Source organism: Kryptolebias marmoratus, linkage group LG18 (assembly GCF_001649575.2).
Source record: "Kryptolebias marmoratus isolate JLee-2015 linkage group LG18, ASM164957v2, whole genome shotgun sequence".
In the NCBI taxonomy this organism is placed as follows: Eukaryota; Metazoa; Chordata; class Actinopteri; order Cyprinodontiformes; family Rivulidae; genus Kryptolebias; species Kryptolebias marmoratus.
The window spans coordinates 5,541,389-5,555,652 of record NC_051447.1 but is presented as its reverse complement, the minus strand read 5'-3'; the positions used below and the strand labels follow the sequence as shown (position 1 = coordinate 5,555,652).

The window sequence follows — 14,264 nt, the reverse complement described above, 5'->3', positions numbered from 1 at the left end:
GGGGGGGGGGGGGGGGGGGGGGGGTCGGAATTAACTGCTAATCCTCTCTGTCTCTTCAAAGAGGGCCACAACTCGCTCGGTTTCAGAGGCGGTCTTGTCTGGGAATGACAGGAAAGGGCTAAATAACACACACACACCCCAAATAGGAGATCAGCCACCAGGCAGTGTGGTTGCATAAGCATTTGCGTAAGGAGACCATGGCAATAAGACAGGAGCTCCCACACATGCATGCACACACACACACACACACACACACACAAACGTAGATTGAAGAACATGCACACATGATCCAAAACATAATGAAAGCTAACAACCACAGACGGGCAGAAAGACTCACAAAAACACACTCACAGGTTCACACACTGAAGGAACAACACACACTGTTCACACCTGATTAACACGACAACAATTTCTAAAACGTACAGCAGATGGCAAAATATGCTCTCATTGGTTAAATTGTTCTTTTAAGAATTGAGGAGAATATTAAGCTAAGTATTGAGTATCTACACTATTGCCAAAAGTATTCACTCGCCCATCCAAATCATTGAATTCAGGTGTTCCAATCACCTTTATCTCCACAGGTGCATAAAATCAAGCACCTAGACATGCAGACTGCTTCTACAAACATTAGTGAAAGAATGGGTCGCTCTCAGGAGCTCAGTGAATTCCGGCCTGGTACCATGATAGGATGCTACCTGTGCAATAAGTCCAGTCAGGAAATTTCCTCACTACTAAATATTCCACAGTCAGCTGATAGTGGGATTATAACAAAGTGGAAGTGATTGGGAACGACAGGAACTCGACCACAAAGTAGGATGCTGAGGCTCATAGTGTACAGAGGTCATCTACAGACCTCCAAACTTCATGTGGCCTTCAGATTAGCTCAAGAACAGCATGGAGAGCTTCATGGAATGGGTTTCCATGGCAGCAGCTGCATCCAAGTCTTCCATCGCCAAGTGCAAAGAGTCAGATGCAGTAGAGTAAAATACAACGCTACTGGACTCTAGAGCAGTGGAGACATGTCCTCTGGAGGGATGAATCATGGTTTTCTGTCTGGTAATCCGATAGACGAGTCTGGGTTTGGCTGCTGCCAGGAGAAGAGTTCATGTCTGACTGCATTGAGCCAAGTGTAAAGTTTGGTGAAGGAAGGATCATGGTGTGGGGTTGTTTTTCCAGGAGTTGGGCTCGGCTGCTTAGTTCCAGTGAAAGGAACTCTTAATGTTTCAGTGTGAAAGACCTTGACTGGACTGCAGAATCCCGACCTCAACCTGATAGAACACCTTTGGGATTATTTAGAGCGGAGACTGAGAGCCAGGCCTTTTGTCCAACATCAGTGTCTGAACTTACAAATAAGCTTCTAGAAGAATGCTCCAAACTTCCCATAAACTCTCCTAAACCTTGTGAAACGTCTTTCCAGACGAGTTGAAGCTGTTAGAGCTGCAAAAGGTGGAGCAACGTCAGATTAAACCCCGTGGATTAAGAATGGGAGGTCAGTCAAGTTCATATGTGTGAAGGGATTCCAAGGTGCAGTCCCAGAGAGGAGGGGGGCTGATGACTGGGGTTCAGCGTGCTCTGGGACGGTTCGCAGCCAAGAGAGAAACGGCTGGATTGATAGTCTCTTAATCTGAGGTCATCGTTTCCAACCAGAAAAGGGTGAATTGATCCCTTTGGGTCGGAAGTGAAGGACTTCAAGTATCTTTGTGTCTCATTCTCTCACTCCATCCTGTCATCAATTGTTAACGACTGATGAATCAGACTGAATGCTGCAAAGCTGTCATGCAAACTAATGTTCCTGTGGTTTTAATTCAAAACATTATTGCAGATTAAACGTTGCACCATTTCGTTGACCATCCATCCATTTCTCCTCTGTCAGCTGATCTGTAGACAGGCAAGCAGTCCGATCGCTGCCTTGAGAAGGTTGTGCATCATGGCTGACAGCAAGCCTTTATTGGCGCGCGTGTGTGTATGTGTGTGTGTGTCTAACAGGCTGTTCACCATGGCAGAGATGAAGGGTCATAATCACACCACAGAGCCAGAGATCCGACCGGAGTTATTGAGCTGCTGCCGTCATTAGCTGCTCGGAGGAGGACAAAGAAAACAACAACAACACTGCTGCTCTTCCACCTCTAGTGCGCTTTCCCTTCATCAAGATCTGATTTATTCACACAAACACAGACATGAGATTAGGCCAATATGATAAAAGCTGTCATGTAATTCTTCCAACAATATTAAACACATAAACTTTGCAAACAATTTAAGTCAAACAGCTAAAGGGCTCTGAAGCAATGGTTTTTAGAACTCAGCCCTATTGGAGGCATTCTTCACAATTTGAATTTGTGTAAACAAACTAGTCGTCGGAGATTAGATCGCTTTTTCTTTTATTTTTTTAGAGAATTAGCAAAACATTTCCCGTGTACTATATGAAACTCAGACACGAACAGGATGAGGAATTTAACTGACCAAATATGTATCATGTAAGCCTTCGGGGATGACGACTGTTCAGAAAAATTATGTACAAAGGGCATGTAAACATAATACTTTTGCCAGTCCTTAATTCACAGAAGATTACATTTTGCATTTTAGTCCAATTTATTTTAAAAAAAAGCTATATTTAAACATATTTATATATCAGGAAGTATTTTTGTTTTCCCCTCATTAATCTACACTCTGTACCTCATTAGGACAAAGTGAAAACAGAATTTCATATCATTTAGTAAAATTATTAAAAAATACAAAAAATAATACTACATCTTTGATAGTGATCTTTACTTGCTGAAGTGTCTTTGATAGCAGCTCCAGTCTCAAGTCTTTTTGGCTTTGCAGACCTGGATCGAGGGAGTTTTTGCCATTGTTTGCTAATCCTCTCGAGCCCAGTCAGCTTGGATGGGGATCGTCAGTGGAGCCATTTTCAGGTCTCTCCAGGGCTAAGGTTAGACATCTGAGCGGTCCGCTCCAGGATATTTAGAGTTGTCTCTCAGCCACTCCTGTGTTGTCTTCTCTGTGTGCTTTGGGTCTTTGTCATGTTGGAAGGTGAACGTTCTGCTCGGTCTCTGTTCTGTCGATCAGGTTTTCATTGAGATTATCTCTGGTTTTTGCTTCATTCAGCTTCCAGCTTCTTCCAGTCCAGTCAACAAACACTTCAGAGACCAGAGAATGTTGTTTCCCACAGTCAGAGTCCTTCAAACACCTTTCCAGTGTTTCGCTCTGAAGAGAGGCTTCTGTTGAGCCACTCTACCATAAAGACCGGCTCAGCGGAGGCCTACAGTTCTGGTTTCCTTTTGGAACTTAGTCCCCTCTTTACATAAGATCTCTAAAGCTCAGAGTGACCCTTGGGTTCTTGGAGTCTTGTTCACAGGTGATGACAGGATGGAGTGGGAGAGCAGTTGATGGATCAGGGCTTTGTTCAGCAGTAATGAGGGCGTTGCATCAGTTTGTTTTGGTGAAGAAAGAGTTTAGTCCAAAGGTAAAGCTTTCAATTTACTGGTCTGTCAATGTTCCAACACTCACCCATGGTCATGAGGTATGGATCAGACAATCGAGATTCTGGATAGAAGCAGCTGAAATGAGGATCCTCATGTGGCCAAGTTCAGCCTTATAAATAGGTTGAGGAGCTCCATTATCCAGGGGGAGCTTGGCTTGAGCCGGAGCTCCTCAGTATCTAAAAGAGTCAGAGCTGAGATGGTCCAGGCTTGTGATCAGGCTGAAGCTTTGGAGGTCTTCCAGGCATGCCACACTGAAAGGAAACCCTGGGGCGGACGTAGAACTTGTTTGAGGGATTATTTATCCTCTCTGGCCTGAAACTGGATTGTTGCCTCGGCGACCCGACCACGGATAAGCAGTAGAAGATGGATGGATGAACTCAACTCAAGATGGGAACATCTCAGCAGTGCTCAAGAAAACTGTACGGCACCTGAGCTACATTTCAAACATCTCAATAGCCTAATTTATTAAGTTCTAGTTACAGACTGTAACATCTAAAGTTTATAGGAGATTCAGGAGACCTCATTTAGTTACTTGGTTATCTTCTATACCAGTAACAAATCCTGAGTTTATAAAAAAAGATAGCTTCTCACATGGATTTACACTTCCACGGTACCAGAAAATAAGCAGAGTAAAATAGATGTAATTAAATAAACAGCAAACACAAACAAAAAGTTGTGACCAAGTGACTGTGTTGTCCTGGTTACATAAAAGTTAACCCCAAGAAATACATGAAATACTTTCCTTTTAAAATGTTGAAAGCTCCCCTTTCAAAGAAAGGGTTTTATTTTTAGTATTCACCTCACAACACAAACGGCATTCATTTCAAGCCCATGTCAGACTTGGTAGCTTCGATTTTCATCGGAGCATGAACTGATTGCCTCCCTGTGCTCGAGGTTACGTAAGGCCAGCTGTGATGACGGGCAGCAAAGGAAAGGCCGTCAGACTACATTGATCTGCCATGCTGCAGTTACATGGAATACATTCAAAGATCCTTGTTGCTAAATGAGATTTCTGCCTGTTGGAAAATCAAAAAAAAAAATCTGACATTTCAGTAAATGAGCATAATTATAACAAATGAGGCTAGTTAAAACTGTATGGATCAGAAGCAATGCACCAATCACACCAGGCTGCGTACAGAGAGGACAGCCAATTCATCATGATGAAGCTGCTGTACAGTTATGAAACTATAATACTGTGTGATGATTAAGAAAAGTGCAGTTTGCAGCACTGAAGACAGCTAAAGAAGCTTGTTTTTTTAATATTTTAACATGTCTGCCCATAGTGCTTGGGAGAAAACACTGAAAAACCTATCAGAATTAAACATCTTGTGCTACTTTAACAAAAACGCTGATTATCCATAGGTTTAGCTACAGAATATCATGTAAACAAGGTCAGATTTCAGCTGCAACAATGTGTACTTGGTTTGTTGTGTGAAGCACAGCAAGCCAAATTCAGCTGAAGTCTTAACAGAGAAACGTGACTTATTTTTAAATGACAACCAATCAATACGGAGGATTATCTGATTAAGTAACAGTTTTAATTAAAATCCTTTTTTTAAATTAAAGTTATGCACGCAGATGGTGCCTGGTAGACACATTAGGTAGTATTACCAACACTTGGATTTTGATAGAGGTTGAATTGTTGACATATAAAGCAGTAACTCAGAATGTGGAGTGTACAGATGTCACCGTGGCTCAATGTTGGGACCAACAGGTCCACTACATGAGGCCACCTACACGTGTTCTGAGGGTTCTGGTCGCCCAAGACGGACCACATTACTGTGTAAAGAAGGATCGTTGTATTGTGCACTTAATGATACAGAACCCATGAGATCTGGCATCAACCAGCCTACGAGTTCACTGTCTGGTGTTGGATTTAAGCTGCTATTATGCTAACTCTTACAGCTTGTTGCAAACGTTTATTTCAAAACACCATTACCTTGAAAATAGAGGAAACTGGTGTCACTTCTGAGGTACAATAACGATGACTGACTGCGTCATGTCCTATTCCCCTCCAAAAAAAGAAAAAAAAAAAGTGCTACCAGCCCATGTCTTTTTTTAACAAACATAATGGTAAGGGGGGAGCTAACGTACACAACTGGGCGACGACTTGAAGAAACAAGTCTATTTGATTAAAGAGCACGAAAAAAATTAAACATAAAACACTCGGTTTCAAGGATTTAATTAAAAATGCATTAAACTGTAAGAGCAGTATGGACATCTAAAATTTAGTGGTTTTGGACTTTATAACAATGCGGTACACCTTGAAACTGGTTATCGGTCCAGTTCTAGTTCGGAGTGGTGCTCTAAATGAGAGGTATAAACTGATGACAAGTGGCATCTTATGTTCAGCATTAATTCTCCATTCTGCAACCTTGGTTCTGTTTTTCAGGATGTCATCTGCAAAACTGGAAACGTAGCCAAAGACGTTGTGCTAGCTGCTTGGATTATTAACAGCAGCTAAAATGTCCTAGAAGTAGTCAGTCGTGCATCGTAACATTTTCTTTTAACTCTATAAAAATTACGCAAATTGGAAGGTGGGTAGGAGGGCAAGAGTTGTCACAGGATGTTAAATGAAGAAGCAAGTTGCATCATAGCTATGCAACAGGAAGTGACATTTGTGTACCTGACCCTTCACATAAATGAGAAAACCTCAATATTTATTGGGATATTCACTTAAATTGCAGCTATTCCACATTTTATGTCCTGCTGCAGTTCTTGGGTGATCCTAAAACAGACAGAGCCCACCTGTTACCTTTCACCCCGTAACTATAGAAACAGACCTGTGTTCTATTACCAGATGGAAGCTGGAAGGAAACGGAGGAAAGATGTGAAGACGTTAAAAAGATGCAAGCGAGCGGGAGGAAACCAGGAGGTGACGGAGATGGAAATGAGGCGTGAGAGAAGAGGGAAGGAGGCAAACGAAGTGAAAAAAAAAAAAGTAGAGGGCCAGATGGTGTGAGAGGGAAAAATACGATGCAGAAGTGGATGGAGGTGTGAGAGAGGCACAGGTGTCATCAACGAAATTCAAAACAGGGTCACACCGGAGACGGACCGTGGCACAGTTTCTCAGAACTACGAGTGTCTTCAGATTTTAAAGATGGCACATCGATTAAAGTTTGGTTTCAAACAACCAAACTCAGAGCTTGCTATATAAGCTCACATTTAACAGGTCTCTTTACCAGTACATGCATGAATCAACTTGTTTACCCAATTAGTGATTTATTACAACTGTTTAAAGCCACAAATGTTTAACCTGCCGGGCACATAATAATGCTGAAAGTAATTAAGCCACAAGTACACAAGGGTTATTATTTTTTCCTGTGCAACAAAGCGACGGAAACAAACAGGTGGCGGCTGACGCCTAAGTAACAGAAAATAACTGGTTTTACCACTGAAGCTAAACGGCTTAACCAGAATTAGGGCCTCGGGAGTCTGGCCAACGAGGATTTCCAGTGATGTAACAATCTGCCGAATTAGTTCTGCGAAAAGGTGAAATCGTTTCTTAATTTACCATCTGCCTGTACAGACGAACAGATGTACTCAAAGTTGTTTTTTTTTAAAGCCAGGTAGCTGAGATCTTCACGTCTTGTATTTAGTGTGAAACCATCACGCTGTTCAATACAAAGAGTTTTGTTTTCTTGTAAGTATTTTAGAAGTTGTTTTTTTTTTAACAAAAATTGCGACAACTTACCTTGCATGTTAACAATTAGATGAACTTAGTTAGATTTTCTTGTGAGTTAGGGGACAAAAAAAATTCCAGGCCTAACTCAAGTGTGAAAAATCGATCACTACAGCAGCGGCAGGGACGTTCAGCTTCTTGCACTGGAGCTTCTTTGTGTTTTTGTTAGCGTCTGTCTGTCTGCGCACTTCTGAAAGGATTTTCAGGAAATGTTCAGAAACATTTTCAGCTTTGAAAGCTTGAACTCCTCACGCTCTGCTCTTTAAAGTCTCGGATGAGATGTGAAACGTCTTTCAGCTACAGAAGACAAGTTCACTTCTTTTTCATTTTTAACCTTTTTTTTGGCTTTGCCGTGTCCTGGACGACTGAGAATCTACACCAGCATAGGTACAATTTTGAGTTACCCTTAAACCTAACATGCGTGTGTTTTTTGGAGCGTGGGAGGAAACCAGAGTACCTCAAAAAAATGCACGCAAAAACATGTAAACTCCACCCAGAAAGGCTGGGAGGTGAACCTGCGACCTACTGACTGTGATGCAACAGCTCTAACAAGTGTGCCGCCATGCCACCCGAAGTTTAAGAGTGTCATAAAATCAAAATGCTAAGAAGTGCAATTTAAATTGAATCAGCAGTGACATTTATAAAGCTGTAAAATGGCAGGTTGGAACAAAAAAAAGTATTGTATTGGTTATATGGCAAATAAAGACTTGCCCCTCTGATACCAGCTTACCTTTACACACATACTGATTATTTAACTCTGTGACTACCATCTTTAGCGGCTCAGAGATAAAACAGTGGCAGCTTCTGGTGCTGACACATACATTGTGTGCATTTCTAATTGTTTCAAAATTGTTGTTAGAGTTCTAATGCTACAAATAAAAATATATATAATAAAAGGGTCAACTTTTTTTAACCTAATGTAACAACATTGTCTCCCACAGATGAAGCATTTAGGAGTTTGTGTTCTCGTCAGCGGTACTGAAGAACAAATCGTGTTGGAAAAACACCGACACCCATTGAGGACAGAGATAAACTCACAGCTGCATCACCAGGTAGAGGTGGTCTGGGCTCTCGTAGATGTCCTCCAGCGCCACAATGTTTTCATGCTTGATCCTGTGAAGCAAAGACAAACCGTGAGAGGAGCTTTTCGTTTCTCACATCGCGCTAAATGACACTTATTCCTAATATTTTGCTCCTGAGCTGCAGAAACCCTGCTTCACGGTGACGTCTCAGTGAACGAGTAACTCCGGGGAAGTTTTGGTTTGCAGCAACAAATAGCAAACAGTATTTAGAGCTTAAACTGAGACAGTTTTGTAAATTCATACTTCCACTTCCCTGCCAGCACAAACTTGTCAAAAACATGAATCGATAATCTTTTTTATCCTCCATCTTTTCTCCCATCACACCTTCTGCTCATTTCTCTTGTTTCTCCTCTCACCTCTCCATGGTTACAGCAGCATGAGGAGGGTGCTTCATAGATATATGTGTGTGTGTGTGGACGTGCAGATTCATTATCCTCATGCTTTATATCATGTAAGAACACAATTAAATCTGTGGGGGTGTTTGGTTTATTTATCTACGGCATTGTAAATCAAGGTAATTCCCCCGGGTCTGACACACAAACACACATACGCGCAGCAGGTGTTCAGGTGAGGGATGAACACTTACTCAGGAGCGTACGAGCTCTACGGCGACAGGCAAGCAACGAGCCGCAGAGCTAAGACGTGACACGCACCGACGTGAGTGCAGGTTGAAAGGGGATAATGTGTGTATTTAAGCCCGGCCTGGGATAATAAAGGGCTGGCAGACAACAGTCAGAGTGCATTCACGAAAAGCCTTTCTTCCATTTCAGGCGTGACGCTGCAGTTCGCTGTTCTCATTCATGACTCCCCCCAACCCCCCCTCGGTTACACGGGTCCTGCTCTACACATCTGTGGTTGGCTGCACACTGACAGATAGAGCTTTTCTCTTGATTTCTATCTCTGTATTTCCTTTGTATTAAATCATGTTGGATTGTTGAATCACACGCCATCTGAGTGAGAACTCATTTTCTGTTCAATACCTGACTCAGGTGTGTGTGTGTGTGTGCGTGCGTTTATGGAGGGAGGATCATGGTGTAGGGTTGTTTTTCAGGAGTTGGGCTTGGCTACTTAGTTCCAGTGAAAGGAACTCCTAATGCTTCAGCAGACCAAGACATGTTGGACAATTTCATGCTGCCAACTTTGTGGCAACAGAGTGGCAACTTCCTGTTCCAACACGACTGAACACCAGGGCACAAAGCAAGGTCCATTAACACACATATGGGTGAGTTTGGTGTGGAAGAACTTGACTGACCTGCAGAGTCCTGACCTCAACCTGACAGAACACCTTTGGGATGAATTAGAGCAGAGACTGAGCCAAAATCAGTGATCAGTGTCTGACCTCACAAATGTATGACTCAGGGACATGTAAAGAATTCAATAACTGTTTTAAGATTGCAGTTACAGATGTCATGAGGTTCTGGAATGCTTGGTGGCCAATGAGCAATCCTTGGTCTCCCCCAAATGCACTTCTACCTGTTTTGGGCAACTGGAACCTTCACCTGAATGGGTGCCCTCCTGTACCCATTGGTTCCAACATCAGGTCACACTGTCACCTGTACACCCCCACATGCTAGACAATTTTACAATATGACCACCTGCCAACACCTATCCAAAGAATATCCGATTTCACTCTAATCGAAGACATTTTTTACTTCGATTTACGATACAAGAACTAACGCACAGTCCAATACTTTTATCGTACATAATTGGAGAGGGCGGTATGCGACAATGATCATTATCTATAAAAATGTGGTTTTTATTCCAAATTGGTCCATCTGTAATAATAAAAATATATGAAATATAGATGATATAGACTCCTACGCAAGCATGTAACCACACAGTTACAGAGAAATATCAAAATGGTCCGCTTGTGTTTGAAGAGACAATAGAGAAATATGATGCAATTAAATCAAATGAGTTTGCTAATTTGGCTCTACTGTGTAACATTAGAGAAAATGAGAATTGCCACCAGTAATAAGGGAGAGACGCTGACATTCATTTAGATAAATGGATGTCATTACTGCAAACAATTGAGAGCATCGCTGACAGTTCCTGCCATCCTGCGCCGCGAGAGACACCGAGCTGGCTTCGGAGGGAAATCAGCTGGACCACTTTATGGTTCGAGACAGGAAGATGTGGCTTTTATGAGAGAGAAAACTGAGCTTTTTCCGAGAACTCTGTGGCAGCAGATGGTGGAAAGAATGGCAACTTTGGTCTTGAGCAGTGAAGAAAGTGGGAATCTCAGTCGCACCATCTCGACTGTTCACCTTCTAATTATTTCCTGTGGTGCAAAGAAGGTTAGCACTTTTTGTTTTTTTTTTAACCTACGAATTGATTGCAGTTCTGCATTATGAGTCAGTTTCGACAACCAAGGCCACCTTCACACTGGATGAGGACCTTGTCACGATGTAAAACTTTAGCCAAATCTGGGGTCAAGGCAAGGTCTTCATGTGTGTTTTAAGACCAAAGTTGGCTTCCCGCAATGTGATAGGTCCATAATGGTTTTGAGCATGAACAAAACATCTGTATTAAAGTTGTGCTAGTTTATCATCATGGCAGTAATGTATCAGGGTCCTTGGTGGAGCATATCCATGGTGTAGGATGCTGTGATTGTTGCGCGGAGTAGGACAGCTGTTATCCGCCGGAGATTTCAGGCTTTACAGTGCCTTCAGCTGGGGGACAGATGGCAGAAACGTTGCAGAGTAAGCTAACGCTGTTGTTTATATTCCTATCTTCGCTCTTTATGCTTGATCTGGTCACACCCACGACCAATGAGTGAACAGGAGCTAAGCTTGCTCCGCCCACAAAGCAGGGCTGGCCCAGCTGGCCCGACTCCGAAGCAGCTATATTAGCCTATCAGATAGGCTAATATAGCTAATATAGATACATACAGCATGTGTTGCCTTCATTATAAAGCTTATATAAGACTTTTAATTTTTTGCGACTCCAGACATATTTGTTTTTTGTTTTTTTGGTCCAATATGGCTCTTTCAACATTTTGGGTTGCCGACCCCTGGTGTAGGGCATGTACCCTGGCATGGCTTTGTCACTGAGAATTTAAAGCAGGACTGCCCTCCTCTAGTGCCTAATCTATGGGAGAGATTGTGACTGTTATGGAAGATGGAATTTAGTGATATGTTTTCATTAGGTGCAGCAGAAATGTCATGTAGAATTGTGTCTGAATACATTAGGACACCAAGTCACGCCGCCTTCCCAGTGATAAAACTTCAGCTCTACCAAGGTTGGTGACCTTGGTCCCTTTTGCCGATGAGCTTTGTTTAAAAGGCGTTCTCTTACCATTTTAGGGTAGACTTCATCTACCACTTGGAGTCATCTCATCCCTGGGATTTTCTGCTCGACAAAAAAATCAATAAGCTGTCTCCCTTACCATTCCGGTTATGACAGAGATGGATTTAGCGGAGTCATGGGAACAATCTAGTGCAAACTGATACGTGTATTTGCATCCCGAATGGTCCAAGAAAGTCAGACCAGGCGAGTGTATAAGAGGAGCAGAAGATACCGAGAAAATAAAGTATGCGATGTACAAAATAAAAATGTTCAAAATAGAACACCATGTGGAAAAGGACAGTGGTCATTTGGAAAGAACTTGGTGTGGCTGGAATTCACTGAGCTCCTGAGAGCGACCCATTCTACAAACTAATGTTTGTAGAAGCAGTCTGCATGTCTAGGTGCTTGATTTTACACACCTGTGGCCATGGAGGTGATTGAAACACCTGAATTCCATGATTTGGATGGGTGAGTGAATACTTTTGACAATATAGCTTCCATCAGGGACATCCTACGTCTTGAAGTCTTACCCCTCCTGAGACAGCACCCTGGGACAGTCTTTCAACAAGACAACACCAAACGGTGCCTTTCTTGGCAGTGTGTTTTTTTTTCCAGCACCTTTAAATAATAATCATAATAACAAACCTGTTTCTGTCACTGAAGTTTATTTTGAAAGGATTATAAAGTGGAAACTATAATCAAGGTCAGCTTTATTGCTAGAACACATGTATCCCCCTCAATATGGACCTATTGGACTAGAAAAAAATGATGGAATATAAAGATCCCCGGCTAGCAGGATTAGCAGCAGCACATGTCTCTGTACCTGAAGCCTCCGTTTCATTAGAGGGGTTTTCAGCTGCAGGACTTCAGGTGAGTGCCCAATTTTGATCTTCATAGTTGAAGAATGGGCAACTTTTAATAGCCTTTTATGTTTACTTCACATTTATTCTTTGTTTCGCACCGAAGAGAAACGAAACTGCTAACAGTTTAGCAGAGGCTGCAAGCAGGTCAAGCTGCTTCTTATGCAACGCAGGCCGCTGACTGAAAATTAAAAAAAAATCACCCGTGGGCGTTATTAATAGTTGATTGAAAAGGTCGACATAATTCACAGGAAGTAGATCACAGATCTAGTTTGTATGCACAACTGCCGAGCACGATCATTAAATCAGAAGTACAGATTTACAAAAAAAAGAAAAACATTTTCTTAGCTAGTTGAAATATGGTCTTATAGTTTCAATGATAGCACAGAACGATGTTTATACTTTTTGGGAGCTAACATGCGTCTCTGCAAACGCATTCTCAATTCTTCCTCACACTCTTCTTCCCTCTCCCCCCCCCCCCACACACACACACACACACACACCCACCACCTCACCCCCACCCCGCAGAGAACTATAATGGGTTATGAGAACGACACTAAAGACATTACTCATTTAAAAGCTTTCTTTAGGGGATACTTCTTTCATCTACTTTATGTTAATGGCTCAAGTAAAACAAAATTAAAAGCCCAGCATTCCTTGAGCAAACACATATCACGCACTGGTTTTTCATGCCCAAGTGTTAAACTAAGATCATTCGGTTTTGGTGAACCCTGTAAATGACATGATGCGCAGTCTCATGGGATGTGCGGGTTCTGAAGAGATACAGGTAATCAGCCACTACCACGTCAAACTTTAAGTCAATATCGGAAAACTTCACTAAGTTCTCGCCATTTTTGGGTTTGCTAAGGTCGCTTAGCTGTGGCAACCAGCTTGAATAAACTAGACTCCAAATGTTCATTACTTGTTGATGTAAATGAATTGAAAAAAATCCATCCATCCTGCATGTTTTACGTGTTTCCTTGCTCCAACACACCTGATTCAGTGGTTAAATCACCTCTTCTTGTTCTGCAGAAGCCTGTTAATCAGCCACTGATTCAAATCAGGTGTGTTGGAGCAGAGAAACAAGTTAAACCTGCAGGATGGTGGCTCTCCAGGACCAGGGTTGCCCACCCCTGGACTAGTCCTTTGCTACATTTAGCTAGCCTATTGTTACTTTAACCTTTAGCTGGCTCTTAGTTGTTTGTTTTGCTAGTGTTAAACTTCTTTTAGCTTTAAGCTAATGTTCTGCTTTTTTAGCTTTGACAATTTAGTTTCAGCTGCTTCAGCACTAAATGATTGAACTACGTTTTCTGAGAAAATGTAATTTCTTCAGTAGATATATTTGCTTCAAGCGAACAGGTGTAACATCACCCACCATCAGAGGCAACAGGGCAATAATGTTTTTGCTGTGTGTGTGTGTCTGTCATGTTAGCAAAATATTTCATGAACCGATGGATGGATTTTTTTCAATTCATTTACATCAACAACATGATAGAAAAAAAATGCTAAAAGTAGCTAAAATCACTAAGTAGCACAATGGTAGGTAAAAACTAAAAGAAACTAAAGAAAAAATTACAAAAACAAACTACATTTAAAGCGCCCATCTCCTGAATGAGCTGAACAATTTGATAAATGAATATCTACAATAATGAAGAATAATAGGATCCAGGAAAACAATAGAGAGAAAGCTGAATTCATTCATTCATTCATTCATTCATTCATTCATTCGTCAGCCCCATCACCGTATGACAGGTGCGACTGCACCAGTTTCCCAGCAGCAGCCCGAGAAGCTGAAAAACGTCACGTTTGTGCTTTGGACGGCACATTCTGCTGCTAAACATAGACATCTTCTGTCATTATCGGGCCTCCA

The 14,264-nt window shown here is 42.0% G+C and overlaps 1 protein-coding gene across 1 annotated transcript in view; it reads right to left on the bottom strand.

Annotated features, from left to right (window-relative positions):
• Positions 1 to 14,264, bottom strand: part of camk1da (calcium/calmodulin-dependent protein kinase 1Da) — a 70,968-nt gene that overhangs the window by 21,240 nt on the left and 35,464 nt on the right. The window contains exon 3 of the mRNA XM_017432583.3: positions 8,203 to 8,277. Within this exon, the coding sequence (XP_017288072.1) occupies positions 8,203 to 8,277 (75 nt within the window). The remainder of the gene's footprint in view (positions 1 to 8,202; positions 8,278 to 14,264) is intronic.